Genomic DNA, 25583 nt, shown 5'->3' with positions numbered 1-25583 from the left:
TGCAGTAGACTACTTTGTAGGGAAGGGGTAGGTGCGCAAGACTGTTGGTCTTAGGGCTGGTTGCGGACAGAAGAGCGAAGCCTGTGAGTAACTCCCGATAGGAGGTGGAACGGAAGATAGTTGGTGATAATTGGAATTAATTTTATTTTGCACTGGGCGCAGACAAGGGCCCGCACAATGTAGTATATGTATTCGACAATGGTATGTATATCGTCATGAATATGTTAAGCGCTAGCGCCGGATAAAGATAGCAGTTGCTAAATATGTATACGTGCGAAGGTGTATAGATGGCCAGCAGGCCGTTTCGAAGGGATGCCAGCATAATGATGGGAGTGCTCGTCCCCGATAGCTTAATGTGAGGCTATCTATGGAAGCAGTATCGTCGTGCGAACGTCATCCATAGTTTCGACCCAGCCTTCTGGGAAGGTCCGTTGCTTGAACCATGCCCTTTCGAGTTCTTCAAGGCCCTTCTCCACGTTCTAACATTGTTAGCGGGGGTAACAGGAAGAAAATGTGGAGAGCATACCTTGAACCCGTATCGCTGCATATCAGTCATCGTCTCCCGGACGAATTTCTGCTCCCGCTCGTCTCGGCTCTCGCGGCCGGCTATATAGAGTGGCCACAAGACGGCCAGTCGGCCAACGTCTTTGGCTAGTTTGCCGATGAGATTGAGAATTCTGGTGCAGAGGGCGGCGAGAATTTCCGCCTGCGGTTGGATATCAGGCCGTGCGACCGCCGCGATTTTGTGAAGGTAGATGTTCGTAGCCTTCTCGTAAGCTTCAATACAGCCGACATATTCGAGTATTTCTGGATGTGGATACTGCGATAAGCTCTCGTCGTCGAGCTCACCGAGGGTCTGAAAACAAGGAGGAGCGTCGAGGCGCCACTGCAGTAACCGCTGCAGCAAGTCACGGTAGACAAGGTCCTGCTGCTCAGGAGCCATCCAACCTGACTTTTTAGCATTCCCGAACGAGCTAATGGAGGCTTGAATTTCCATCATTATAGACCAGGACTGTCGAAGTTCCTGCAGTAGGGCATTGTCGGCTGCCGATTCCGAGAGACTGGGTATTCCTAGGTTATATTCCCAGCCACCACCGAGTGTGCGCCAATAGCTACCTTCAACCACGGTTCCGTCGCTTGTAGCGCATGCACCGGCGACGTCAAGATAGGAGAGGAGGGAGATCAGGAATTGACGGAGAGGGTGATTGATTTCCGCCATTCGTTGGGCTTCGTGGGCGGGATCGCTGCTTGGGCAAAACATGAATCGGTAAATTTCGCGGGCGCCTTTGAGATGAATGGCCCAGTTATGGTGTTGCGAATCCATCATCTGAAAAGTTAGTAGTCGCCTAAAGACACGGCGGATGAACGAACCTCGAACAGTGCCAATAACAAGCAGGTAACGAAATCTGGAAGCCGTGGTCGCTGATCAACTTCATATCGAGTTCTAAAAGTCTTGACGACGTCGCCATATTTGGCCATTGCGTGCTGAAAGTGCACGTTCCTTGTTTGTCCGGTAGAGGTGTTTGCGAGGTGGAGCGCTCCCAGAGCTTCCATAGCGCTCGCCATCGAGACTGAGGAGTGAGATACGTCAGGGAAACACCGCCGAAAGGGATTGACATTATTCGACCCATCGTAAATAAGCAGAAGGGTAGCGACTTGGTCAACAAAGTGCGTATAGTAGCGTCCTTGCAAGCAATCCAACGAAGAGACCGGTAGCTTGTGGTGGTCGAAGCGGTACTCGAGTGGTTTGCTCGTGTTGCTCGTAGTCGGCACCAGCACCAGATCGACCTCCTCCGCCTCCTGTTTTACTTCTCGCTCATTATCTGCGATCGGGGCGAGTGGATTTTCGAAGCGAAAGACCAGCGGCTTCGAGTCCGGCACAGTTGTCGGCGAAACCACCACATCATCCACCCCGGGATCTCCAGTGATTCCCTTCTTCACTTTACTCCTCGCTCGGGGTTTCGATTTTTCGCGTTTTGGCGCAGGAGACTGTTCGGTAGCGGGCGGGCCGTAAACCTTGAAGGTCATGCGCCCCTGGCTGCCATCGCATTCGAGGCCGAGTCGCGTGCAGTTGTGGCACGTGGGCGACGCTTCATCGCAACGGACATGACGTCGGCGGCAGGTCGAGCAGCCGGTGAAGCCGCGGTGGTGCCATCGTCGGACGCGCTTCTTTTTGTCTGGTTGGGATGGTTCGTTTGGAGGTTGCGGAGGCTGCACTGAGTCAAAGACCATCGTACGAGCCTCCATGAGGGGAGAGAGCGGCGCCGGAAGGAGAGGTGTAGGAGAGAGACATGGAGGGGGAGCGAGTGTCGGTGGAGGGATGGCAGGAATGGGGCCGAAACGGGGATCAGGACGATGGCATGATGAAGGATTGGAATATCATGGAAGAATCGTAAGGCGAATTGAAAGATGAAAGAAAAGAAGAAAGTTGTCTCGAGTCTCGAGTCTTGTGGTGTGGGCGAGGAGAGTTCGTAGAGAAGAGAAAGAGAGCCCGTGACTGGACTGGTCGGTGGTGGGGTACCCTCTTCCTCCTCTCGCTCTCTCTTCTTTTGTCCACAACCCTTTCCCACTCCCACTCGCAGATCCTGCGCCAAATTCCGGTCTGAGCTGCACCAAAAGCCGATCGTGCGCCTCTTCGCCGAATCCCAGTGATCTCCTAGCGAGCTGGAAAACGAGCAGCTGCAGGGCGCCCCATCGCAGTTGGGGGCCATTTCTAGATCCGTTCATCCTCCTGCTGTCCAGCGTCATGACTCGCCCACGGTCCACTCACAGGCCCAACTGGGGCCCCAGCAATCGACCTGATTGACCGGTGAATCCCAATGATTTGCACCTGCTCCTGACATCCCCGCGGGAATCGCTGCTGCAAACTTGCCATCTGCCCGTGGTTGCTGCGATCTGCTGCGACCATCGACCAGGATCGACCTCTAAACCCACTAACGCAGCAGAGCATTGTCAACTGCGATTGAGGCCTGAAGCAAGCAGCAAACTCGGTCGGCATGTCAAGCAAAAGACCGCATCTTCGGCTCCACTCCGCACCGATTCAATCGACTCACTGAGCGGCGATACTGGCTGTCTCAATGGTATCATTACCTCTTGATCTTCTAATTTGATTTTTCCTCAGACTTGGCCAAGACTCGGGGCGAGGCTTAGATTTCGCTCTGAACTCCATAATCCTTCTCGACTACTACCACTCTTCTCCCGCCTCAGCCTTTCGTGCAATAATCAAGCACTTCAACTTGCTTATAACCATCGCAGCGGTGCTACTGAACGAATCAGGCACCCTTGCGGATATCGAGTGGAATCTAGCAACCATTACACGTGCGATGTTCTCTATTGAAGAGTTTTGAACATGTGCCACTGACAACGCACTTTAGCAGCGAATTCAGTACTGCGCTACATGCAACCGGCGACGGGATGAGATGGCAAGATAAGATGAGATGATGCCGACTCCAGGGATGCGTTGCGCGGAGACAGCTTGACCTAATAAGAAATACGGAAGCCGGCTGGTCGGTATGGTGGTCCCCGGAGCGAGACGGTTCGGGGAGGGTCAAGCCCGATGCTGAGAACAAAGACTCAACGGGGAAGCCAGGAGATGAGCCATGAATGATAGTGTCTCTGGTTCGAACAGCCGAAAGCTCGGCTCCACGACTAACAGCAACAGCCACAGCCACAGCCACATCGATAGCTACAGCCACAGCTACGAGCAGCCAGGGAAATGCCATGGGATGACAATAGCGTTGTTGCCGCAAGCCACAAAGCTTTCATCCGGGCATGCAGGGCCAATGGCTTAGCGTGACCACGGCCTTGCATGCAGCGTGACCTAGACCTCCCTCGCGGCTCCAAGCACGAACCCGAAAGCGGACCCCCTTGTCCGCGACATGTATCTAGACGGTTGAATTTCAATCACCGGAAGCACATGCCAGAAGCATATAGTACCACCCAGTACGCCGCCTGTCTATACTACACGCCGATTGGATGGAACATGGAGCTTCCTGCATCCTTCACGGACACCGCATGCGCCCTGAACCACGACTACAAGAGTACATTCGGGCGACGACCCACAAATCTTGCGCGTAGTGCCTCACCTTTACGAGATTGGTATGAATGTCATAAAGGCAAGACTCGCAGCCGACCGCGGGCTTTCCCGTCGTCCGACCTTCAACAGCTTCGGCATACTAGAGCAATATGTCAAGCATACCTATCCCAGCCACGGAGATAACAACAATTCCGTGGGGTTCTCTGTTTCTGTTCAAGACGTGCGAGTCCATCCCGACGTGTACCTCAACCCATCTCTTTTTTCACGTCTGGACTTTCCGCGGTCAGTTGCGTATTTGGTAATTTATCTATTTATTTATTTTATTTTATTTTTTTTTTTTCTCAACGAGCGATACGGCAGCTTCAAAAATGCGAATGCCTTCCTGGACTCGGCGGGAGAAACCCTTGCACGGGGGATGCTGGATGGAGTTGCTTTTGATGCGGTGAAGTCGGTTATTTGAGCTATGTTGCCGATCTATCTAGTCATTCATCTATCTGTACACAATACTGGCTTTTTCTCCTTGTCTATCTTGTTTCGTTACCTGTCACTACGGCTATGGCACAGTACATTACACCATCAGTGGGGCTTTTTGTAAAGTGAACGTCGCCATATAACTGATCTAATCAATGCCATTCCTGTTCATTACTTCCTGCATGAACATTTCGTTTCTCGCCAAACCCCACTCCTAATACCAAACCACCGTGGTATGTATGTCCAACAAAGACAGGCCCCCCACGGATCTAGACCTAGCCGGCCACCCATAGCCAAAAGGGACAAACATCTATTCTTATTACTCCGGAATAAAATCCAAATCAACAATCCACTCCCCAAATACCCTCGCCCAGTCCTGCGGATGATTAACCAAGTCATCAACATTAAGTCCGTTTATCCCATCGTTCCCAGGGGTATGATTATTCTCTTCCAAGGCGCGCCAGTATTCCGTCTCTTGGATCGATCCGTTGAGGATTGGGCACCGGCTTGTTGGGGATGTTGATGGCGCAGGTGGAGATGGAGACGGACGTTGCCCTGGACCTGGACGTGGACGGAAATCGGAATGGCGAGGTGAGTTTGGATTATGGTGATGGGTTTCAGATATTGATACGGTGCAGGGAGGAGGGACACGAATACCGTTGGGTTCTGTCTTTGTCTGTGCCGGTTTGTTAGGATTAAAATTCGACGAGGGGGCTGAGATTGAGGTTGAGACCGAGGTCAGCGTATAGTTCTTCACCAGGACACCCAAGACAGAGTGCAGCATGCAGAATGCGTCCGGGACACCTGGAGCCGAATTCGAAGAGGAGTGGCTTGGGGTTGAGACGGAGAGGGCTTTGAATTTATCTCTTAGGGTCTCGAGGTATACGAGCATCTTCGTGCGGGTTTTTATTTGGAACGTGTTCCACTCTTGCTCGCGCAGTTCTGCGCCTCTATCCGTGGGCAATGGAGTTGTACCGGGGCATGCTGCTGGAGACGCACAGAAGACAAGATTCGAAACAATGCTTACTGTCAGGATAAGCTGGGACCATTCCCGTATTGACAGGTTGCTATATTCGGTGTTTGGGATGGAGAGGAACGTGTTGAGGAAGGATTGGATTTCGGCGAATGTTATTTTGGCGTGGTGGATTAACTGGGGTATGCTGTAGCCCACGGTTTCCAAGTGAGGCGAGATTGGATCAAGATCCGGTTTGGAGTGCAGATGGTGTTTTAGTGGTATGTAGGCAATATTCAGTTTTATGAATTGCGTTGCTAGGCGGGTTGGGACTGCCTGGCTTAGCTGGGTGGGAGAGAGACGGGGACTTGGTAGAAATGTACCGCTGTTGCGGAGTTCAACTGGAAAGATAGAAAGCAGATCCTCTAGCTCTCGACTAAAGTTAGTCATCTGCTCTATGACCATTTCTTCAGTTATTGTCGGCTCCCTTCGCAGGCAGCCGTTTGGAGGTGCCGTAGTTGATGCTTGCACATGGGGCTTGTAGCTAGCAACACGCGTCGCGAGGTCCTGGAGTTTCAAGAGATGAAACCCAGCGTGCTGCTGTAGGCCACGACCTGACACTGGAGTTTGAGGGGATCTCGTCGCCGGCTTAGCCTCACCAGGTCTTTGCCATAAACCGGAGACACTAGATAGTATGTGGTCAGCCCTTAAACCATCCCTGGCTAACAGGCAAAGCACTCACAACGAAGACAGAACACAACACCCCAAATAAGCCCCCCTCTCCTCCTCACTACTATCAAAATCCCTATCAATCCCCAACTCCGACACCATATTCTTAGCAATCTGCATATACAACCCAGTCTGATTCTTCGTCGGTCTCAAATGCAGGGGGTACCACGCAATATAAACCAACAAACCCCTTACATAATCCAGACTCTTTTCACCGTGCAGAATAATCCGCTCACTGAGCACGCGCCGGAACCGCTCGTCGGTGCGTTGCTGGAGACGTGTAGTGCGCGAGGATGACACGGTGAGTATGGCGAGGAGTAGAAAGGGTTGTGTAATGGCCATTGAGCGGGCCGTTGTTGAGGAAGGGATTGTGATAAAGGGGAAGTATGCTTCGCGCTGACGGAAGAGGGTGAGGAGGGATTCTGCTTGGTGCATGGTGAGGTCTGGTTGCTCCGGGAGCTTGGGGGAGCGAGCTCCTCTGGATTCGGAGCTGTCCGTGGGCTTTAGTGTGCGTAAGTAGCTGTATCTGAACTCTGGTTGGTTCGTGCTGTTAGATTGCGCGCTGAAAGCGCGGTGATGAAAATCTAGTAGTTCGTTCAGCCCGTCCGTCGGCGGTGGTTTGCTCTCGCAAAGCCCTGATATGATGTCCGCGTTGGCCCCAAACGATTCGATATCGACGTCCACAATTGACGGCTGCTTCTCGCGGCATGTGCCAACTCTCCTAGGCCCCCGGTTAGCAGGGACGACACCCCGGAATCAGAATTAAAGGTGGACATACTCCGCCTGCCGTTGCATATCCGGCGTAGCGTAACTGCATGTATACCCGAACTTGGTACATCTACTCTGGTCAGTATCCTTCACTTCATGCCGTTCCAGAAGTGCGGAACTCACCGTCGACAAGTCCCTCGACTTGCCCCCTTCTCGGCTGGCAGACATCGGACCTTACGCGCGCGGCACTTGTCGCAGGCTCGTGGATTTCGTGGGCGCGGACAGATGAATTCTGGGTTGATATCCATGAATCTTGGCTTTTCAGGTTAGCTGTGATGCTTGTATGCTCAAGTTCGCGAGGGGCCGTGGGAATTGTAAGTAATCAGGGGAAAAAAAATGTTGTGGCCTGAAGGATGCAAGTTGTCGGCCCGAAATGAAATCCTTCGGGACACCAATACATATCATAGCTACAGAGGTTGCTGAACCTGACAAAACGAAGCAAATTGATAATCGGAAACCGAAACCAAAGACAGAAAAGACATTCCACCTCAGTACATAACCAATACTTTGTCGTACCTCCGACAACAGCACTGGCAGGCCCTCTCCACACGTCCCAGCCCTTGCCAGCCACGACACAAACGGTGGTTTCAGAAGCCCAGAATCTTCCGCGTCATTCGGACTTCGTCGTATGCTAGCCGCAATGCGATGCCTTGGCTGCTTGGTCCTTGGCCAGATTGTACTGGGCATCGGTGAAATGAAGGGAAAATCCACCGACCACAAGGGATGCTGAACTAATGATGATGGCTACTACACCGATCACTAACGCTAGCCTAGCGACATAGAGTTCACGGGGAAATCTGTGATCGAAGAGGAATTTGAAGAAGGTAATGGGTGGGCATAGATTGCCGAATTTCTGCAACTCCACGAGCTGCTCCCCAAAAGCCAGGAAATCAACAATGGCGGAGTATATGACCCGTTCCTTGATCAGCTTGCCTTTGCCTTTCATAGATGCCGGCAGGCGGTAATTGTCGAGCTGGGGGCCGACATACGACGTTCGACATCAGGGAAGCTTCCGCTCTGTAGACGCTCCGGTACGCTGTCTCAAGAATGGAACTGCCGGTGCCTGTTGTTTGTCAGATGGTTGATGCCCAGTCAATGACTGCTGCACGGGCGGCGGCTGTTGTTGGTTTGATTGCAGTATGGCGTCAGCATATCTCTTGTCTCAGAATCTTGAGCAAAGAGAATTCGATACGTCAAAAGAACCTTTCCTGTAGACGACGGCGTCTGCCTTTCTATAGCACAGGTGCCGATTTGTTATGCTGTTGGCTGGAAGCGTGAATGATGATTAGTTTCAATCAAAACGTTTGAGGGGAGGATTGAGGGAAAAGGGTAACTTACGCCTTGTCAAGGGTGAAGGAATCTTGGTTCACGGTTCCGAGTGCGTAAATAGACGGGTATTTGTATACTCGAAGCGTGTGTCTAGCCTTATTGAATACAAGGTGATCATTCAATGAATCGACTCACTCCACCTCGAGGCGGCCGAACTTGTTCAGCGAGGCATACGACAGGCTAGATTGGAATAGCAAGTCCTTGTCGTCGCTGACCTTATTTTGTCCTTCTATGCCCATGCGGGTGGCGAGCGCTTGGAACGGTGCCGTGGCTGACTGGTTAGAATCTATTGTCCATTCCAGAGACTCAGTCTCACCCGATACATCGAACTCGACTACGTTCCTGGCTTCTTCCGTAACTCTGGCAGTGTCGAGGGATGAGGAGCTCGAGACTGTGGTTACCGAGGATCCAGTCGCGATTTCTTTACCTTTCATTTCCGCTGAGTGCTGGAGTTGGGTCGTTTGGTGCTGGAGACTTGGGGCTCCTGCACCTTGAGCCCTGGAACCCCTGCGGATGAGAGCCAGGAGATAGTGGTGACCATCCCTGCCGCGACTTGGAGTTGGCATGCATTAGTGGCATGGAGCTGTTTCAATAACGCTTTCATCGCCTGAGCGATCTTTAGGGATATGAGTGGTTGATCTTTTTGAGGCCTGAGTGCCCAAACAACTTCCTCACTCCAAAGCAAAAAAGTCATCGGCAGACGGTTCCCTGGTTTTACCTAAGGAAGTCCAGATTTTGATTGTTTTGAAATCCACAAAGAGTCGATCCTACAAGGGTGCCTCACTTTACATTCACTAATGTGGACGGACGCGTCCGTGTGCGCGGAGCATAGAGAAGCATACAAAAAGTCGAGCGACGCCGCAAGCATCAAGGCCCCAAACTCCACTGGGCTTGATCATCCAAGGCACCAATACAGGTAACGAAGGCGGCAGCGATTTTTTGCGAATGTAAGCTGATTCCCACGTCGTGCCAGCATCATATCTACAGTACCGCGTGGATCAGGAACTTTGCACTTGGAATATCACATCATCAAAACCTACAGAATTCAACCACACCCAACGAATAGAGAATCTAGCACGACAGAAGAAACACAGCCTCTCCTCCTGAATCATGACGACCATGCGTGCAATCACGGTGTCGAGATACGGGCCTGAATCCAACCTGCAAAGCCAAGAGGTACCTCACCCGGAGGAACCACAAGGTCGTGATTTACTGGTCCGGTGAGCAGGGAGATAATCACGTAGGCTGAACTGAGGCGGGCTATCCTACTTCCTCCTCAGCGTCAAAGCCTGCTCCGTGAATCCCGTAGATGTCAAAGTTCGAGCTGGAACATATGATGATTATCCGGGTATGTAACCTGACCTAACCAAACCAACCGAGTACATATAACCTCAAATAAACGCCTCCCGGTACTAACTAACTCTATTTTCCCTGTTGCTGTGTACATGTAGACTACTACACCCTCGTCACACGCCCCTACCAGATCTGCGGCTTCGACGGCGCAGGCAAAGTCATCGCCACGGGCCCAGAAAGCACCTTATTTTCCGTCGGCGACGAAGTCTTCTACTCCGGCAGCCCAATCCGACAGGGCTCGAACGCCGAATTCCAACATGTTGATGAGCGCGTCGTCGGGCACAAGCCGAAATCGCTGAACATGGTCCAAGCGGCCGCGATGCCGTTGACCTATGTCACCGCTTACGAAGCACTCGTTGAGCGCCTGCAGATTCAAAAGGGCGAGCAGGCGGCCGTGCTGATTATTAATGGCGCTGGTGGTGTTGGTGCGGTTGCGACTCAGATTGCGAAGCGAGTTCTAGAACTGCCCGTTGTTGTTACGACGGCGTCGAGGAATGAGACGGTAAATTTCTCAAGGGAGATGGGGGCCACGCATGTGGTTAATCATCATGGGGATTTGGGAGCGGCAGGTGAGGGAGTTGGGGTTGGATGTGCCGGTTAAGTAAGTATATGAGCAACTCATAACGACCGAATGTACTCTAATGCAGGCGCCATATGTAGATACATCTTCATCGCCCACTCAACAGACCGCCATCTCGCCGCCTGTGCGAAGATCTGTGCCCCCTTCGGCAAAGTTTGCTCGATCGTTCAGGGCCAGGTACAGATGTACGGGACAGAATTCATGGCCAAGTCGCTGTCGTTTATCTGGGCTCTGCTGGGAACCAAGTCTGTCTACGGTGTCGACCAAATCACCCACCACGAGACTTTGGGGGAACTGGCCCAGCTTGCCGATTCGGGGCTGATTCAATGCCATCTGACTCGGGAGCTGGATTTGAATGTGGAGGGGCTCCGTGAAGCCCATCGACTTGTTGGCGGCGGAGGTGTACGGGGGAAGGTTGGACTGGGTATTCCCCAGTCGAAGGATTTCAAACCGTTTACATAAGTAGCTCTTATTCTTTATGGTTTAACAAAGAGCGCTATTGTGTTGTCTTGTCTTGTACACTTTGCGGTGTATTGATTGGGCCAACCTTCGGGCTATCGTTCCCATCAGCCCTAAATGCTTAGTGATCTCCTGCTTCGAGCAACTAGATACCTGGATTTATGATTTCTAGACTACTAGGCTGTGGGACGAACCTGCTAACGTAACCAAAGTAGGAATAGCAAATTCCAGTTCCTGGGATGGTTGTTGTTGTAACATCTGCGATGATTGTTTCCCCCTGATTATTCAAGTGGCGACTGATGCCTTCAACGCTCCGCAGACCCGTACTTCGACGGGCGATGTTGTGGTTTGATGCCAGCCATGTTTCGAGTGCCGTCAACCACAGCATGTGGTTGAAAGCCAAGGTTGAACACCGAGTCAGGAACACGAGAGGTCAGCCTCAATGCTTGTTGGGCTTCTCAGTCTGTCTTAGCTCCTCTGCTGCAAAGTCTACATACAAACCAATATCGGCCATCAAAGGCCCGTCGCCTGACAAGTGGCGGGTGGGGACTAAACGGTGAAGGACTGGCATAGGATCATGCATGTATCAATTCAGCTCCCAGACGTGGCACTTCTTGATGTATACCTTGTGCATCATTCTACAATTCGAGTATTGCATCCTTCATTTACTCCATGTACTTTTGTTCTAGAGCTTGATTACAGCACAGCAAATAATTCAAATTTCGTCTATATAGATCGATATCCAAGACAAAATCAAACATAGCAGAGTCCATCACGAGAGAAAAATGGTGGCGAGGTGCGCGCGTGAAGGAACGAGGGCTGCCTCTGACAATTGTGCAATGGGCAGCACGTTTCCTACTTGCTCCTCCCCCCTGATTGCATAGGCCTCGACAGTGGGAATCCTCTTGCTTTAGTAGGTTATTTCTCGGTCACTACCCCAGCCTTAGCCAAAGACCCTGAGCTAAAACCTCAAGACTCTGCTCCATGTTACGAAATTTCTTCACGTGTACTTGGGTTCCCAGCTCGACGCCTGGCTTTGTGGTCGTGATTATGATATGGGCCTGCCATATCTCCGGAAGAAAATTCTTGAGATCATATATCTCGTTTTGTTCGCCGAGGTCTCCAATGCCCTGCGCCTCATAACAATCATACACCAGCAGCCACCGATCATTGTTCCACAACCCAAGCCAGACTCTGACCGCGCGAACGGGTGCAGTGGCATCGTGTGCGTGGACTATTTTCCTGAAGGGTATGCATTGAATTATGGTCTTAGGCAATGCGATTTGCCATCTCCAGGAAGCTCCAAGCGAGCCGGCCCTCACTGGAAGCGTCGAGCCAAAATATAACAGAATACACGTGCAGATATTGCATGGTGATGTACGCCAGGGCAACTTGCGTCTTCCCGGTCCCCGCGACGCCATGGAGAACGACCGTCTGATTCGGACTATCAGGCTGAAATGCCTATTTCATCTTCACCATCTCGGTGTCTCGGCCAACAAAATAACGGACGGGAGGCAAGTTAATTGATCTGAATCGGACGTTAAACTCACCTATATCATATGGGACAGGCCAATTTATATATACTAGTATTAGTCATGTCTTAAGCGGGTATATACTTACCCTCAGGCAGTGAGTCGTTCGTGCCAGCCAAAGGACTACCGAGAAGCTGTGCTGGAACCTCCCACAGCAAATACTTGGCAAAAAGCCGCCTCTGCCAGAGCCGCGTATCTTTGCCACTCTTTATTCTTGTGTGAGTCTGCATAATCCGAGATTCCCCGCACCACCAGGCACGGAAAATGATTCATTAATCCCGCAGCCTCCATTTCAAAACATAAGATACCAAGTTCCTCAGAGATTCGGCCTCGAACTTGATTACCATAAGCGATAGTTCCATAGTGAATATGAGGTTCCTCCGATGTCCGCGGACGCTGCTCGACGACGCACATAAAATCGCAGTTACGGCAGTCAGTCGCAGAGCCTTCATGGGTGTAGCAAATTTCATAAAGCTGGTCGTGGCCTTTCGCTGGCCTACGAAAAAGACCTGGTCCAGTCTGCGTGTCTGTCATCATCGCCTTTGTCATATATGGCTCGAGTCGCGCATTTCCTTCTATCATATGGTTCGCTTGAACTTTGGCCAGTGCTGTGAGCAGTGCGGGTGGCGGCATGTTCAAGGCCCCAATACGTTGAAAATGGCCAGAGATAACCGTTTTTCCGAAGTCATACTTGACGGCACCGGAAAATTGTCCTTGGGGCTGGCTGACGACAACATCACCCAGCCCGATATCCGCAGAGTGCGACGAAACACCATCACCGATACCGACCATCAGCCCTATCTGAACCGCAGGGAATGTCGAGCGTATCTATGCAGCGACAACCGCTGCGAAAGTTGATCCATATAACCCAGCTGGTAGACATGCGACAACAACGTTGTGACCAGCAAGTTCGCCCAGAATGTAGGAGTTTTGGTCACGGCGAGGCTGGCGAAGCGGAGGGTGAGTCGCGTCCAAAACAAGGCTTGCTGCAGCCACCTCCAAAGGGAGGGCGCAGATCCAGCCGGTCGTATAGTCATCAGGGGACATTATTATGCCCTGCATCTAAAGCGATAAAAAACAAAAATTTGACATTGAGTTGAGTGAAATGGGGAAGCAGGATGAGACCGAAAGGCAGCGGATATGCACCTCACAGCCCCTCGATGGCAAAGGCTCCGTGGTGCAGTCACACACTTTATCGTGCAGGGGATCGTCGGCCGCGTCAGGCTGAGTTCAAGGCTGGGGACCATATATGCAGCCTCACTTGGCAGGACCAATGGACGGAAAGCGAGGAATCAAAACAAGCCTCAGGTTTCGTGGTCTCTGCAGGTGTCGAGGAGTCCCCGTCAGTAACGTTCCACGGAATGCTGGAGCCTGGATGGATATACATTGTTGTTGCAAACATAAATCAAATTACAGGTGGCGAAGAATGCAGTCTATCTATGTTATTCCTTACCGTCACTTGGCACTATGCTCCCCAGCAACGATGCTAAACTGCCCTCCCGCAGCCGCTAGGACAAGCTTCTTCCCATCGACATGCTTGTTGCTCAAAAGGGTTGGGTATTCAACCTCGTCGATGTCTCCAGGCTGCCCAGCCTGTCTCTGTACGTTGAATCCCCAGCTGTAGGCATGACCGTTGTCCGTGATGACAAAGGAATGATCGGTCCCTATACCTAGTGAAACAGGGTTCTGGATCTCCAGGGCTGTCGGAGCCTTCAAAATGCGCGGTCTGTCATATGCATCAAGGATGATGCTCGATGGGTCGAGGTCTTTGGCATTGACGCCCAGTGCTTTGTTATCGATCCGACCCCACGATAAACACCGACCTTCTTGCGTTATAGCAAGACTATGATCCTTCCCACCTTGTATCTGGCTAACCCCCTTCAAGGTCGTCGCCTTTGTCGGATATGGTACGATCGCGTTATTTTGTCCCGCGCTCGAGAATATCCCCGTCTGACCGAAATTATTCGAGCCCCAGCCATATACGTGTCCGGACTTATCGACTGCGAAGGAGTGGTAGGATCCCGTGCCGATACTGACTATATTTGACGGGACGGCACATTCGGCTGGTGTGAGGTTGGATGGTGCGTTTCGGGTTACGCGGCGTCGACCGAGCTGTTGTTGCTCATTGCTACCCCAACCGAAGACGACACGGTCGGACGTCAGGGCTAAGACGTGTTCCGCGCCGGCCGACAGTTGGGTCACTTTGCTGAGACCGGGCATGAGAGTCGGTGTTTTCTGAATCTTGACAGTTGGGGAAAATTGTTTTGATCCGCTGTTATCCTATTCCTCATGTCAATATCACTTGGCGGAATTATGAACGTATTAGATTGGCGACTCACTGTGAACGTCCCCCACCCATAGACGAGCCCATCTTCCGTAAGCGCGAAGGTCGCACTCCCCGTCGCAGCCAACTGGGTGAAGACCGTTCCCTTTGGGAAATTCGAATCATCGACAGGCAACGGCGTCCCCTCCTTCAGATTATAGTTTGCCTCATCATCGTCATCACTCTCCTCATCCCCTGCATCTTTCATCTTGACATCCTCGGGGCTCTGAGTCGTATCCCTTCCCAGCGCCCCGTCGTCATTCACGCCCCACGTGAGTATCCGGTTATCGTGCGTTATCGCGGCAGAGTGGACGCCTCCGATTGTTAGATATGTGACTCCCACTGTGTCGGCCGGGAGCTTTGGGTTGAGTACGGGCCGGGGGAGTTCGGTTTTCTTTGTGGCGTCGCCGAGACCGAGTTCGCCGTAGCAGTTTGTGCCGAAGACGTAGATGTCGAGACGTTTTGTAGGACGGGGGTTCTTGTGAGATGGCGTCGTTTGCACTGGTAAATTGAAATATTAGTGGAAGAATGAGAATCGATGAGAGTAAAGGGGTTAATCACCGGATTCAAGTCGCTGTCGTTGGCTCCTTCCCACATCTCGTCCGGTTTGCGCGCCTTTCCGCTTCGCTGCGGTGGAAGCTCCGCTTGTATTCCGGGAAGCAGCGCGCTTCTGCGTCGTTGATGTCCTTGATTGCGGCATTGCTGATAGGTTCGAAGATATTAAAGGAGAAGTGAAAGAATGAAAGAATGAGTCGACATCCCCAGGCCGCGATCCCGTGACTTGATCTCGTTGTTTGTGGATTGCTGCTTTGGGCCTAGGCCGTTCCCTTACGGCCACTGCCCCGGAGCTTTCTTTCTACCACGCCCTGCCAGCTCCACGCGCGTGCATTCTCCCGGTGGGGCGTGTCCATATGGCCGATCTTCAACTGTCAATATCAACACTCCACATCCTCTGTCCAGCTCCAGCACAGAGAAAATATCTGAAATTAGCAATTCTGCAGCGCGTGCTATACTAGGATCAGCCAAATGATTTCTCTGAAAATGGGCGCCTGGAATGCGAGAAGCATCGTCTGATGGCAGGTAGCGGATGGCAAGTCTAAGCGGGCACGGAGGGCGGATGGAAAGTATAGCCGGCCTGCCTCAAGGAGGATCTATAAGAGTCTTGGGAATGGCCCTCGATTACAACAGGCCACAACAGCATTAGCAAGAGCTTTAGCAACCAAGGGACTTCTAATACACTTCGACTATGCCTTCCCCAATCGACCTTCGCAACCCGAGCCGCCCAATCCATGTCGGCGTGGTCCTCCTTAACTCGTATGCCCTAACCCTCCCCTCTATGTATGCCAAACTGACTTCAATATCGCACAGAACAACCGAGATGCTCGATATTGCCCCTGTCGGATTCTTCTCCTCTATTAGCCGCAGCTTCCTCAAGGATTTCCCTGCGTCGCTCTGCCCCGACGAGCTGAAAGCCCAAGCTCCAGACTTTGTCTTCCATTGGATTACCGAAACCGGCGAGACACCTGCTTCACTGACGGGGAGTATGAGTGTTGTTCCGACAGTACGTATATCCTCTAATTTACCTTAGTGGTCTGAACTGTTTGCTAACAATCTTTCCCCGCAGCACTCCTTCATCACCTGTCCCCAACTAGACATCATCCTCCTCGGCGCAGCCCAATTCTCCTACCGCGCGAGTGAGACCGAGCTTGCCTTTCTTCGCAAAACTCATGAGTCCTGTGCAGCACTCCTTTGCGTCTGCGGCGGTTTTGAACCCGTCCTGTCCGCTGGCCTTCTCGAAGGAAAGACCGCTACGGCCCCGCGCCAGCTCCTGCCCATGCTGAGAGGGACTGCACCAGGTACGAACTGGGTTGACAAGCGGTATGTAAACGACGGCAAGGTCTGGACTACAGGTGTTCTACTCAATGGGCTTGACATGGTCGTTGCCTTTGCGAGGAGTGTTTGGGGTGGTAAAGGGTTGGTCGAAATGGCGGCGGCTTTTGGGAACTGGCCTGAGCGGGATGTTGAGTATCGCGATGATGATGCGAAGAGCCATTAGAATACTGGTTATCAGAGCGTAGGATATCTTCTTGTAATGTTGCGGAAGCTCCTACCTCTCCTCAGTTTGACAACGTGATTGCACAGACTCCGTATCCGAGCTACCTCATATATATCTGAAGCCGTGAATACATAACGTGCTATCTCAACACTCTTTGGCTTTAGCACTAGACATACCAAACATGCTAAGTCCCGGTGGTGATCCAGCAAGACATCCAATAACTTTAGTGAGGCACTGGTGAAGCCTAAATTTTCAGAGGTTGAAGGTCCGACCGTTTGCCTGCATAGACCGGCGCGGGAGCGCTGGGCGGCCGTTTGAAGAGCATTATTAGATACCTCACTCAATCAAACCGTTCTCTCTATCTTTGCCGAGAGATAGTCGATCGAGGCTTATAGTGCTTTGACATTGACCCCTATTCTCGCTCTTCATCAGATTTATTCCCCTAGACTCATGGTCAGTAGGATCGTGGATTCGCTAAACATACAACATCGAACATCCTTATGAACACGGCAAAACCACAGAGAGCAAGAATAAAAAAAAACCCCCCAAAGCGACTGTATACAAACCAGGAAAAGGGAAGAAAAACCCCCGTTAATCCATTTAAATAAGCCCCCTCCCTAACCCCTCACAACCTGTCTAACCCTCAGGAGAAACCCCTCAACATCCCCCAAAAACGCCTCCGGCCGCTCAAGGGCCCCAAAATAACCACCCCTCTCATGCCTCTTAAAGTAAACCAAGTTCGGAAAAAGTTCTCTCATCCAACAACACTCCGGAACAAGCGCAAGATCATACGGAAAGACAGGATACCCCAATGGCTGGGTCTTCGACACCGGGTGCGGTTTGCCCGCTAGGAAGTTTTTGACTAGGTCCGCGTAATATAGGGCGCGCGGGAACGTCGATGTAAACCAGTAGAAACTCGTCATTGCGAGGATTGTATCTAGTGGGAGAGGGTGTGATGGGTCTGTCCATTCGAGGTGTTTTTCGCCGATCCTGGGTAGGGAATGGGGCGTTAGTATCATTATGTCGGTTCTCGTGCAGGAAATATGATATATAGGGCTGGACGTACCAGGCGAGTAAAGCCAAAGGGCTAGATGAAATGGCCAGCCCGACTGTCGCCGGAGGTTCTTCACGGGGAGCAGAGGAGAATGAATAGATTGGATTCCATCCTCGTGAGAGCATTCTCATGCGCCATAAACGGTCCTGAGGTCTCAATTTGTTTTCAACTCCACGCACTGTAAGATCCTTGAGGATATCGTGAATGCGTTGGTTTCACAAATGATGTTAAGTCTCGCCATTCTCACTTCACTTATCGATGATCGCGCTATACATAGTACCCATTCCACAAATATTCTTGGGCGGGCTACGATCTCTGTGCTTCGAGCCCCTTGTTGGTAGTTGCGGGCGGGTAATCGAGCACCTGGCAGACATGCGTCGAGTAAGGAAGCAAGTTTCTCAAGGCGCAAGAACGAGCGTCGAGTAAGAGCCCGGCTTGGTTGAGGACTCTTGTAGCTCGTAAACCTCAAGGGCCAGACGAACCTAGAACCTGTTGTACTGTAGGGATATCCTTAAAGCAATTGAGATCATCTGCTCTGTCAAACGAGAAAGTGTATCGCCAACGCCCTCACCACCACAACATGGATAGCAGTACTTGTGACAAGGCTCGACTCGCTGGTCTGAGAATAAGGGGATCTTGGAGCTGGACCCCTTGCGGCTCATACGATGCACGAACTGCGGCCCGGATCCTGTGTTCAGTCGCCTTGCTTCTGGTGTTCTGTTGCCGCGAAGATGGTATGGTTTGCCCTGTGTTGAGGTCCTAGCTCGTTTACGTGCCAATCCTCGAACCCAGATATGGTGCTGACAGCACCCATATTGTGATCTGCACAGCTAGTTGCGAAATGCATAGAAAGAACAAGGACGATTTGCTAAGAGCTTCATGATTCGGTTGCAAAGGTGCAGGTTTTTTCTCCTTACATGTGTGCAGACGGGCTTTTTGAGTCGTTCCATCGTCGGCCTCCTAGCAACTTCGAGCAGAGAAGCGCAAGGTTTAGATACAGGTATATGCAGAGCTGCAATCTACAGTGGAAGCCAGCTCATGTATAGCAAGCAAGGAAGTCTCTCCCTTGTTGTCCTTTACAGCTTAAATACCAGCAATCGATCTCCCCATGACCGTTTTGTCTTCCAGCAACTTCAACTGCCCGCGGTTCTCTCTCTCTTTCATCTTTTAACTCTAACTCCGTCGAAAAAGCCGTTTCCAACCCTCAAAATGAAGCTCTCCGCCTTGACATTGCCCCCTGCCCTCCTGGCTTCCAGCTCCCTCGCAGTCGACATCGTGAGTATCTGCTTACCATGAACATTGTTGCCCTGCCCATCTCACAATTTTAGTTGGTTCGAAACTACGCCGACAGTCCAAACTGGACTAAGGCTACCGTCTCCCTCAGCGTCGGCACAAATTGCACCGAGTTACCCATCGCGTGAGCGCATCCCTCTCCCTCGATAATACTACGTACTACACCGTTCAATCAACAAATACTGACCGTGACACCAGTGCCAACGAAGTGGCATTCAACCCGCAATCTGAATCTGGTAAATTGTTCAAATGCATATTCTTTGCGTACGTCACCCCTTCACTCCTTCCAGGTCTGGCTTCTGCTAATATATCCTCAAACTCACAGGTCATTGGGCCCAGAGTGTAGAGCGCCGCTCAAACAGGTGTTCAGCTACGATGAGTATACCGTTTTGCCCGGTCTCGCCCAGTCTGCTACTTGCATTCAGCTCTAGCTTCGTTGTGTTTTGTGTTAGATCTGTATAGACAACAGCAAGTGGGATCCCGAAACCCCAATTCTCAATATTTATGCGGAAGGAAATGTTCCGCGTGTCATTCTGGGCTCATACTAAACATGCTATTCATATTCACCGTCCTCGTCATACTCATATCCGTCGTCCTCATAACCACCATAATCGGGCTGTTCCTCGTAGTTGCCAGAGTCTTCGTAGTCTCCATAACCTATTTGCTCATCGTACTCCTCCTGTTGATATTCCGGCTCGTATTCCTGGTACAGGAAGTAATCGGGCTGGTATTCTGGTTGGACCTCCTGCTCATGTTCCGCTTGGTATTCTGGTTCGGGCTCGTACTCAGGCTGGTACTGGTATGCTTCTTGCTCCTCATCGTGTTGATATTCATCTTCCGAACCGCTCACCTCGGCATCGTTTCCGAAATCCTGGTTCTCATACACTGCCTGGCCTTGGAACTCAGAGTACTCCATGCCATGTTCTCCTTCCTCGTGATCCGAATTCTGCTCATCCTCGTCACTTCCAGCGCCGTGGTCGTGGTATTCACTCTGGTCGTCCGACTGATCCAACCCAGCATCAGACCTCTGTTGGCTGTCACCCTCGTCCATATCATTTGGGCCGGTGTCTTCTGGCTCGCTGCTCCAGTCGGAAACATCAGGGGTGGCGATATCTGTTTGGACACCTTGCTCGTAGAAGGAGTCACTGTTTTCACTATACACATCGTGGTCATACTGCACCTGCTCGTCATTGTGTGATTGAAAATCCGCAGCGTGTCCGACCCCGCTAGGAGATTTATGCTCGCCAGCCAAAGGCTCTTGCGTTGTGCCATCATAATGCGTTTCGTTTTCTCCCCAGTCGCTGACATCCTCATCACTATCCTCGGGACCAGTGACGGAGTCCGTTCCCCATCCTGCGCTTTCCTCACCATCTCTATCATGAGTCTCCTCAGGGAAAGCATTCCCGTCACATGATCGTGCTCGAATGTCAGAGTGCTCTTCTGAGACAGAGGCATGCTCGTCCTGCAGCGCGCTCATAATCCCTGCCGTAGCCAAGCCACCAACAGCTGCTCCGACCACCGCACCGGCGGCAATTTTGAGACCGGAGTGCCCACCTTTATTTTGATTACTGGCAGTATATCCCGAGTGTATTTCGGATGTGCCACGGGGGTGCTGGGCGGCAGATTGTTGCTGCTGCGGGAACTGAGATCCGGGAAGGTATGTCCCCTGCTGGCCTTGGTATTCTGTACCTGTAGTCGGAGCTGGAATACTGGGCTGTGTGTAGGGTATAGGCGGCGAGTATGGTGTATATGTGTATGGTGCGTACTGAGGTTGTGTTGCTGCGCCTTGGGTGGGATCTTGTGCATCTGTAGGCAGCCCTAGACTTCTGTCCCCAGATTCAGAGTGCTTGATAGAGCCCGGCTGTTCAAAACGGAACATCTGGGATTTTGACTCGGGAGTTTCGTTCTGTGGCTGGAGCAGAATTGGCTCCGAAGGTGGATTTGAGTACGGATGTTCACTCGAGGCCGCACCATACTGTGCTCGTCCATCTTCCCGGCTGATATCTGCTTGCAAATCCCTGGTCAGTGACCCTTGGGTTTTAACAGGTTCGCTCGGGAGGGTTCGGTCTGGCGCATCGACAAGGGAGCTCGGATTCTGGTATGCAGTATACTGTCCCGGTGTTTGCGCTACCGAATATAGGGGCGATTCCCGTTTGTCTGTAAAATGACCGGTGGGGTACATTGGGTCCTTGAGCGCATCGGACGGCAATCCTCTGTCGACTGGGTAGATTGACTCGCTGATATGAACGGGCGTCTCGTTCTGTAGTATTGACCGAGGTATTTCCGCTCCAGTATTCCCCTGTTTATCATGGGTTATGAAGCCCAGCTCGCGATGGTATGGTTGGTATTGTGACAAGCGTGAATATTCCTGCGGCGCGCTTCCTTCTGCTTGTTGAACTCCATATTCCGTCGGGAAAGCCGCAGTCTTGGGGTTCTGCAATTGCGATTTCGAGCTGTGATTGTGCAGACTAGGGTCTATGGGTTCGTCCGTCAGCTGGCCGGAACTATGCTTGTCAGAGTCTTCCATCTGCACGACCGTACGGTTGCTGGAGTTTTGAATATCCTGCTGTCCTTGACTCGGGTTGGTTTTGTGAGGCTCTGCTGGCTTCTCATCTTCACCAACCCCAGGAACAGAGGTAGGAGGACTTATGCCCTCTAGTCCAGAAACTCTGGGCTTAGTTTCATCGGTGCGCTTGATAATGTCCTCTGGTTCATTAGTTGGCTTCGCCTCATCTGTTGGCCTTGGCTTGCCAATCTGCTCAGAGCCCGAAGTACTGGGTTCACTCTTAGTCGGCGATGTTGGCCGTTGAGCAGGGTCCGCAATTAGGGTGCCGTGTGGGCCGGGGTAGTACCCAGGATACACCCAGCCTGACCCACTGTATTGGGGTCGTTGATCAGGATAGTAATCAGGGTTGTGCTGATTATTAGGCCAGTGACCAGGAGATTGCCCGTCACCGTGGGCATAGCCACGCCCATGGTCGTGCCCGTGCCACCCGTGATCTGCAGGGTGATGATGCCCGTGATGGTGCGTGGCCCGATGACCGCCATGATGGCCCCCATGCGAGGAGGGGTGATGAGGATCGTTAGATTTTCCACCTGGATGCCCGGCCGAATGGCCTGGATGCGTTGATGTATACCCCAGACCAGTTGATATACGCGGCTTGGACGGCTCGCCTGCCGAGGTGGACGGTGGCGCACGGTAGGGCTTGTATGGTGCCGCTGGACCGGGCTTCTGCGATCCACTGCCACCGAGGCTTCGTGTACTTTCGTAATGTCGCGAACTGCCGGAACCGAATAGTTTGTCCAAGAAGCCGGGCTTCTTTGCGGGGGTTGCTGGGCCTGCCTGTAGTCCGCGCGGAAGGGAAGGGGCTGGGGCACCGGCTACTGAACTCCTCTCTGTTGGGCCCGTTGCGCGCGATGGTGCTGGAGGATGCCTTGGAGCTGGTGGACCGCGAGGACCTGTCATTGAAGGTGGAGTTGGACGTGTGTTGGCCGGTGCGTTACCAGTGGACAGTGCTTTTGGCCGACCGAGCGTGAGGGCACCTGGAGGGCCGGATATCGATGACCGCATGGAAGGACTGCCGCCTGCTGTAGGTACCGTGGGTCTTTTTGGAGCATTTCCAGAGGGAGGGCCAGATATTGACGACCGCAGCAGCGGCTTTGCATTGGGGCCAGCAGCCGGGTGTTCCATGATAGGTGGATGGGGTCCTGGAAGGCCACGTTGCAGCGGAAGACTTCTTGTGCCTGAAGGACCAGTGGGCTCGGCCTGAGAAGGCGCCGCAGTTGGTTTAGTCACTGACAAGCTTGCAGGAACGCCTCTATTTACTGCTTCTTTGCCGCTTGTGCTAGGCGCAGTCGATGAAACAGGAGGAGCTCGACTTGGGAGAGGTTTTGCCGTGCTCTGTTCTGGACGGCGAATCCCAGGCGAAGGGACGGGTGCTGAGGAAATACCCTTACTTACGGCCTGTCTATGCCCTGGCACTCTTGACTGGAGTGCCGTTGCTGGTGGGGGACCCGCAGGCAACAAGGAGTCCTTGGTAATCGGTTTGTTTTGATGTTGGGTTGGACCGGGGACAACTGCTGAACTGGTGTTGGTCTGAGTGCCGATGGGTGGAATCGGTTGTGCAGGCTTTGGTCCTAGTGCTGGAGCAGGAGATATGGTTGTCTGGGCTGGTAGGCTTCCTTCGCTCATAGGTCCTGGCCGTAGACTCTCATGCAACAGGGCACCGATGTTAGGCTGTTTTGGGGTGGCGCTACTGTGCTTCGACGGAAGCCCATGTGATGTCGACCTGGATGTCGTTGGTGGCGTCTGCTGGAGGTGTCCTGGTTTTGCCGGTATCCTGGGCGTCTGTAATGGTGCAGTCCCCTGGGGTGGCGGCTGTGATACAGGTCGGAAGGGCTTGTATGTTTGAGACACCATCGTGTCAGGCGCTTGTGATGCTGCAGCTGGTGGACTCTGCTGACTCGACGCATTCAAGGATATGTTCTGCGTGGTTACATTGATCTGGAACTCATTGCGAGAGAAGTCTTGTGGAATGTTTTCGCCCAACGATAAATGTCGGGTTGGTGCCTGTATAGCAAGGCTCGATGGTAGTGCGTTCCTGCTTCGTGGTTGCGTATCTGCAAGAGCTGGTCCACCTACCTTGTTGGTAGCCGTTGCATGGGACTGGAGGCCCGAGGCCAGCACGGATGGCGTCGAAGTGGATATGCTGGAAAGAACAGACACCGAGAGGGACCGCGGGTGTGGTGGGACCCCATGAGGGGTATCCTTGAACGGACCCGCTCGTCGCGTTGTAGCTGGGCTTGCTTTGATATCCCTAGACTCTGTAGACGGTGGCTGCTGCTGCACAGGTCCGGGTTGGGCCGGCTGCGCTGCTACTGGGCCGTGAGCGGCAATGGGATTATGGACTGCTCGGTCAGGTGGTGCACGGCTTAGACGGGGTGTGTGGGACATACTCTGTTGAGAAGCCCTAGACTGGCGCGCCGGTGTAGGCTGCTTCTCTGCAACTTTCATGACGGGTTTTTCTCCTTCTGGCTGTATGCCATTGGAGGCAGGCTTGAGCACCTTCTTGATAGCGGACACGATCGCAATATAGTTCTTGTCCTCCCTGCTTGCAAAGCGCGCAATGGAATGGTAGTCACAACCGGGCATCTTCAAAATCGTCTCACCCTTGGTGCCGTGTGCCGCGTGGGCCTCGGTGACACTCTGGTAAAAGGTAAAGTCAGATCTTGTTCGTCGCTGTACTAGTAATCATGGAGCCATACACATGCTTGGTGCGGCGGAGTGGGAACGTCCTCGTAGCACGCAAGAACCCTAACTTTAAGACGAACGGCGTGCTTCCTCGCAAGGGCAGCGAGGTCGCGTAGCGACTCTGCGTTCTTGTGTACCGATTCCAGCACTTCAATATCCGGCGTCGCCAAAGAGCTCCTACCAGTCAAACTGTCTTTGGCACAGTTGACCAGGACAATCGGCCACGGTATGTCCGGCGACTGTGATTGCGCCGTGCTCAGAAAGATGATTTTCTTCAGATAATCTTCGAATTTTGGGAATGGTGTGCTATGAGCGCGGTCGTAGTTTGTTGCCTGTGAAGCCATGGCATTAAAGATCAGCGCCAGCCCATTTTATACGAAGGGGACATTCCTCGTAGTGGCAGACGCACAGCTTCAACCACAAACCCACCAAATCCATGGCCTATGAAGACGAGCGGTCGCGTCGACGAAGTCCGCCTGCGAGCCAGCGCCAGCTCAGTCACCAGACTGTTTGCAACGCTCTCTAGCAGGGTTGGGTTCCCGGTAAAGAGCGCTCTCGCGTTATAGCTAAACGCAAACACCCTCGCATGTCGAAGGTCTCTGGGGAGGAGATCGCGCAGCCAGAAAATACCCTTCTCAGCAATCCAACTCCCGTTATCTAAGCTACCGTCCAGACCGTGAACGGCGACGATATCTACTGCCTTTTCTTCATTGTGCTTTGTTGGGTTCGGTGGCTTCGTCAAGCACCGCAGGCCTGTCGCCAGGGTCTCAGTGGATTGAAGGGAGGACATCGTAAGTGCCGCTCAGAAAACTGAACTGTCAAATGACCATGAGAACGGTATGAAAGATCTCCAGCTAGAGAGGATGGCATAGGCTGCTGACACGAGAGACGAGCCCTTCCGCCTCTGCACTTATAACAGCTTCGACCCCAGCCTTCCCTTCACATTTCGTTTCCTTCGACTTCAGCACAATCGATCCAACCTTCTCGATGGCAGCCCGCAGCGTGGCCGAGCACTGACTGCATTTGGGGCGGCTTTCAGCTTACCCCAATAGCACGGCGTCTCCGATATTAAGACCCTGCTTTGAGTGCACCACATGGGGCCAGTACGGGCTTGGCGTGTGTACTGCGGAAGGCCACGCTGCCAGCCTTGCATTGGTGTCGTTGTTATTGGACAGCCTCGCTGTTTGTCGTCGGACAGTCAGTCACTCTGAGAACAACTTCAGCCTTTCGCGCCATTGTTAGATGCTGCAAGCGGCCACAGCCTTGCAGCCCTTTGCGGTTAGGGGTTCGACATGCCGGCTTTGCTATTCCTGGCTATCCTGCGGGCTGTTTGGCGTTTGGCGTTGTGATACTGAACAGGGGAAGCCTGGTATAGCTGGCTTGTTACAGGTGGGTAG

General features: G+C 52.5%; 9 protein-coding genes across 9 annotated transcripts; 3 read left to right on the top strand and 6 right to left on the bottom strand.

Moving 5' to 3' along the window:
* Window positions 1-117: 117 nt before the first annotated feature.
* Window positions 118-2412, bottom strand: BDV17DRAFT_54427 (Zn(II)2Cys6 transcription factor). The gene is made up of 3 exons (XM_073764755.1): window positions 1372-2412; window positions 527-1327; window positions 118-479 (listed from the first exon to the last, which is right to left on the bottom strand). Exons 1-3 carry the CDS (start codon window positions 2245-2247, stop codon window positions 366-368), a joined length of 1791 nt encoding a protein of 596 aa, XP_073616566.1. The 5' UTR covers window positions 2248-2412; the 3' UTR covers window positions 118-365.
* A 2309-nt stretch (window positions 2413-4721) lies between these two features.
* Window positions 4722-7254, bottom strand: BDV17DRAFT_54423 (Zn(II)2Cys6 transcription factor domain-containing protein). Its single transcript, XM_073764754.1, has 6 exons — window positions 7080-7254; window positions 6967-7026; window positions 6202-6909; window positions 5843-6144; window positions 5241-5791; window positions 4722-5183 (listed from the first exon to the last, which is right to left on the bottom strand). The coding sequence occupies exons 1-6, from the start codon at window positions 7202-7204 to the stop codon at window positions 4827-4829; spliced, it is 2103 nt and encodes a 700-aa protein (XP_073616565.1). The 5' UTR covers window positions 7205-7254; the 3' UTR covers window positions 4722-4826.
* Window positions 7255-9404: 2150 nt separating this feature from the next.
* BDV17DRAFT_290435 (zinc-binding alcohol dehydrogenase family protein) lies at window positions 9405-10680 on the top strand (the record flags this gene model as incomplete). The annotated part of the gene is made up of 4 exons (XM_073761912.1): window positions 9405-9505; window positions 9566-9633; window positions 9737-10207; window positions 10286-10680. The coding sequence occupies 4 exons, from the start codon at window positions 9405-9407 to the stop codon at window positions 10678-10680; spliced, it is 1035 nt and encodes a 344-aa protein (XP_073616564.1).
* Window positions 10681-11609: 929 nt separating this feature from the next.
* Window positions 11610-13256, bottom strand: BDV17DRAFT_281198 (nucleoside phosphorylase domain-containing protein; the record flags this gene model as incomplete). The annotated part of the gene is made up of 4 exons (XM_073759987.1): window positions 11610-11911; window positions 12000-12138; window positions 12372-13010; window positions 13053-13256. The coding sequence occupies 4 exons, from the start codon at window positions 13254-13256 to the stop codon at window positions 11610-11612; spliced, it is 1284 nt and encodes a 427-aa protein (XP_073616563.1).
* A 10-nt stretch (window positions 13257-13266) lies between these two features.
* BDV17DRAFT_54406 (RCC1 domain-containing protein) lies at window positions 13267-15430 on the bottom strand. The gene is made up of 4 exons (XM_073764753.1): window positions 15094-15430; window positions 14549-15033; window positions 13663-14489; window positions 13267-13529 (listed from the first exon to the last, which is right to left on the bottom strand). The coding sequence occupies exons 1-3, from the start codon at window positions 15230-15232 to the stop codon at window positions 13665-13667; spliced, it is 1449 nt and encodes a 482-aa protein (XP_073616562.1). The 5' UTR covers window positions 15233-15430; the 3' UTR covers window positions 13267-13529; window positions 13663-13664.
* Window positions 15431-15658: 228 nt separating this feature from the next.
* BDV17DRAFT_54398 (class I glutamine amidotransferase-like protein) lies at window positions 15659-16783 on the top strand. The gene is made up of 3 exons (XM_073764752.1): window positions 15659-15846; window positions 15901-16093; window positions 16157-16783. Exons 1-3 carry the CDS (start codon window positions 15779-15781, stop codon window positions 16586-16588), a joined length of 693 nt encoding a protein of 230 aa, XP_073616561.1. The 5' UTR covers window positions 15659-15778; the 3' UTR covers window positions 16589-16783.
* A 422-nt stretch (window positions 16784-17205) lies between these two features.
* BDV17DRAFT_290432 (Alpha/Beta hydrolase protein) lies at window positions 17206-17767 on the bottom strand (the record flags this gene model as incomplete). Its single annotated transcript, XM_073761911.1, has 2 exons — window positions 17206-17578; window positions 17655-17767. 2 exons carry the CDS (start codon window positions 17765-17767, stop codon window positions 17206-17208), a joined length of 486 nt encoding a protein of 161 aa, XP_073616560.1.
* Window positions 17768-18851: 1084 nt separating this feature from the next.
* BDV17DRAFT_290431 (uncharacterized protein) lies at window positions 18852-19366 on the top strand (the record flags this gene model as incomplete). Its single annotated transcript, XM_073761910.1, has 4 exons — window positions 18852-18917; window positions 18971-19059; window positions 19134-19199; window positions 19261-19366. The coding sequence occupies 4 exons, from the start codon at window positions 18852-18854 to the stop codon at window positions 19364-19366; spliced, it is 327 nt and encodes a 108-aa protein (XP_073616559.1).
* A 122-nt stretch (window positions 19367-19488) lies between these two features.
* Window positions 19489-24976, bottom strand: BDV17DRAFT_290430 (uncharacterized protein; the record flags this gene model as incomplete). Its single annotated transcript, XM_073761909.1, has 3 exons — window positions 19489-24141; window positions 24201-24518; window positions 24596-24976. 3 exons carry the CDS (start codon window positions 24974-24976, stop codon window positions 19489-19491), a joined length of 5352 nt encoding a protein of 1783 aa, XP_073616558.1.
* Window positions 24977-25583: the final 607 nt, after the last annotated feature.

The sequence above is a fragment of the Aspergillus undulatus genome (genome assembly GCF_047715775.1).
Source record: "Aspergillus undulatus strain CBS 261.88 unplaced genomic scaffold BDV17scaffold_18, whole genome shotgun sequence".
Lineage (NCBI taxonomy): Eukaryota > Fungi > Ascomycota > Eurotiomycetes > Eurotiales > Aspergillaceae > Aspergillus > Aspergillus undulatus.
Note: the sequence above shows the minus strand (reverse complement) of the source record. Positions and strands in the feature narration are given on the sequence as shown.

Excerpts from the sequence above, each read along its gene's own strand:
- BDV17DRAFT_54427 (XM_073764755.1), bottom strand. The coding sequence starts at position 2,247 with ATGGAGGCTCGTACGATGGTCTTTGACTCAGTGCAGCCTCCGCAACCT. Across the intron at positions 1,328-1,371 it reads TGTTATTGGCACTGTTCGAG|ATGATGGATTCGCAACACCA; the intron begins GTTCGTTCATCC and ends CTAACTTTTCAG. Across the intron at positions 480-526 it reads TGCAGCGATACGGGTTCAAG|AACGTGGAGAAGGGCCTTGA; the intron begins GTATGCTCTCCA and ends TAACAATGTTAG.
- BDV17DRAFT_54423 (XM_073764754.1), bottom strand. The coding sequence starts at position 7,204 with ATGGATATCAACCCAGAATTCATCTGTCCGCGCCCACGAAATCCACGA. Across the intron at positions 6,910-6,966 it reads GATATGCAACGGCAGGCGGA|GAGAGTTGGCACATGCCGCG; the intron begins GTATGTCCACCT and ends CCGGGGGCCTAG. Across the intron at positions 6,145-6,201 it reads TGTTGTGTTCTGTCTTCGTT|TGTCTCCGGTTTATGGCAAA; the intron begins GTGAGTGCTTTG and ends CATACTATCTAG.
- BDV17DRAFT_54406 (XM_073764753.1), bottom strand. The coding sequence starts at position 15,232 with ATGCCGCAATCAAGGACATCAACGACGCAGAAGCGCGCTGCTTCCCGG. Across the intron at positions 15,034-15,093 it reads ACGACAGCGACTTGAATCCG|TGCAAACGACGCCATCTCAC; the intron begins GTGATTAACCCC and ends TCAATTTACCAG. Across the intron at positions 14,490-14,548 it reads ATGGGTGGGGGACGTTCACA|GATAACAGCGGATCAAAACA; the intron begins GTGAGTCGCCAA and ends CATGAGGAATAG.
- BDV17DRAFT_54398 (XM_073764752.1), top strand. The coding sequence starts at position 15,779 with ATGCCTTCCCCAATCGACCTTCGCAACCCGAGCCGCCCAATCCATGTC. Across the intron at positions 15,847-15,900 it reads GGCGTGGTCCTCCTTAACTC|AACAACCGAGATGCTCGATA; the intron begins GTATGCCCTAAC and ends AATATCGCACAG. Across the intron at positions 16,094-16,156 it reads GTATGAGTGTTGTTCCGACA|CACTCCTTCATCACCTGTCC; the intron begins GTACGTATATCC and ends CTTTCCCCGCAG.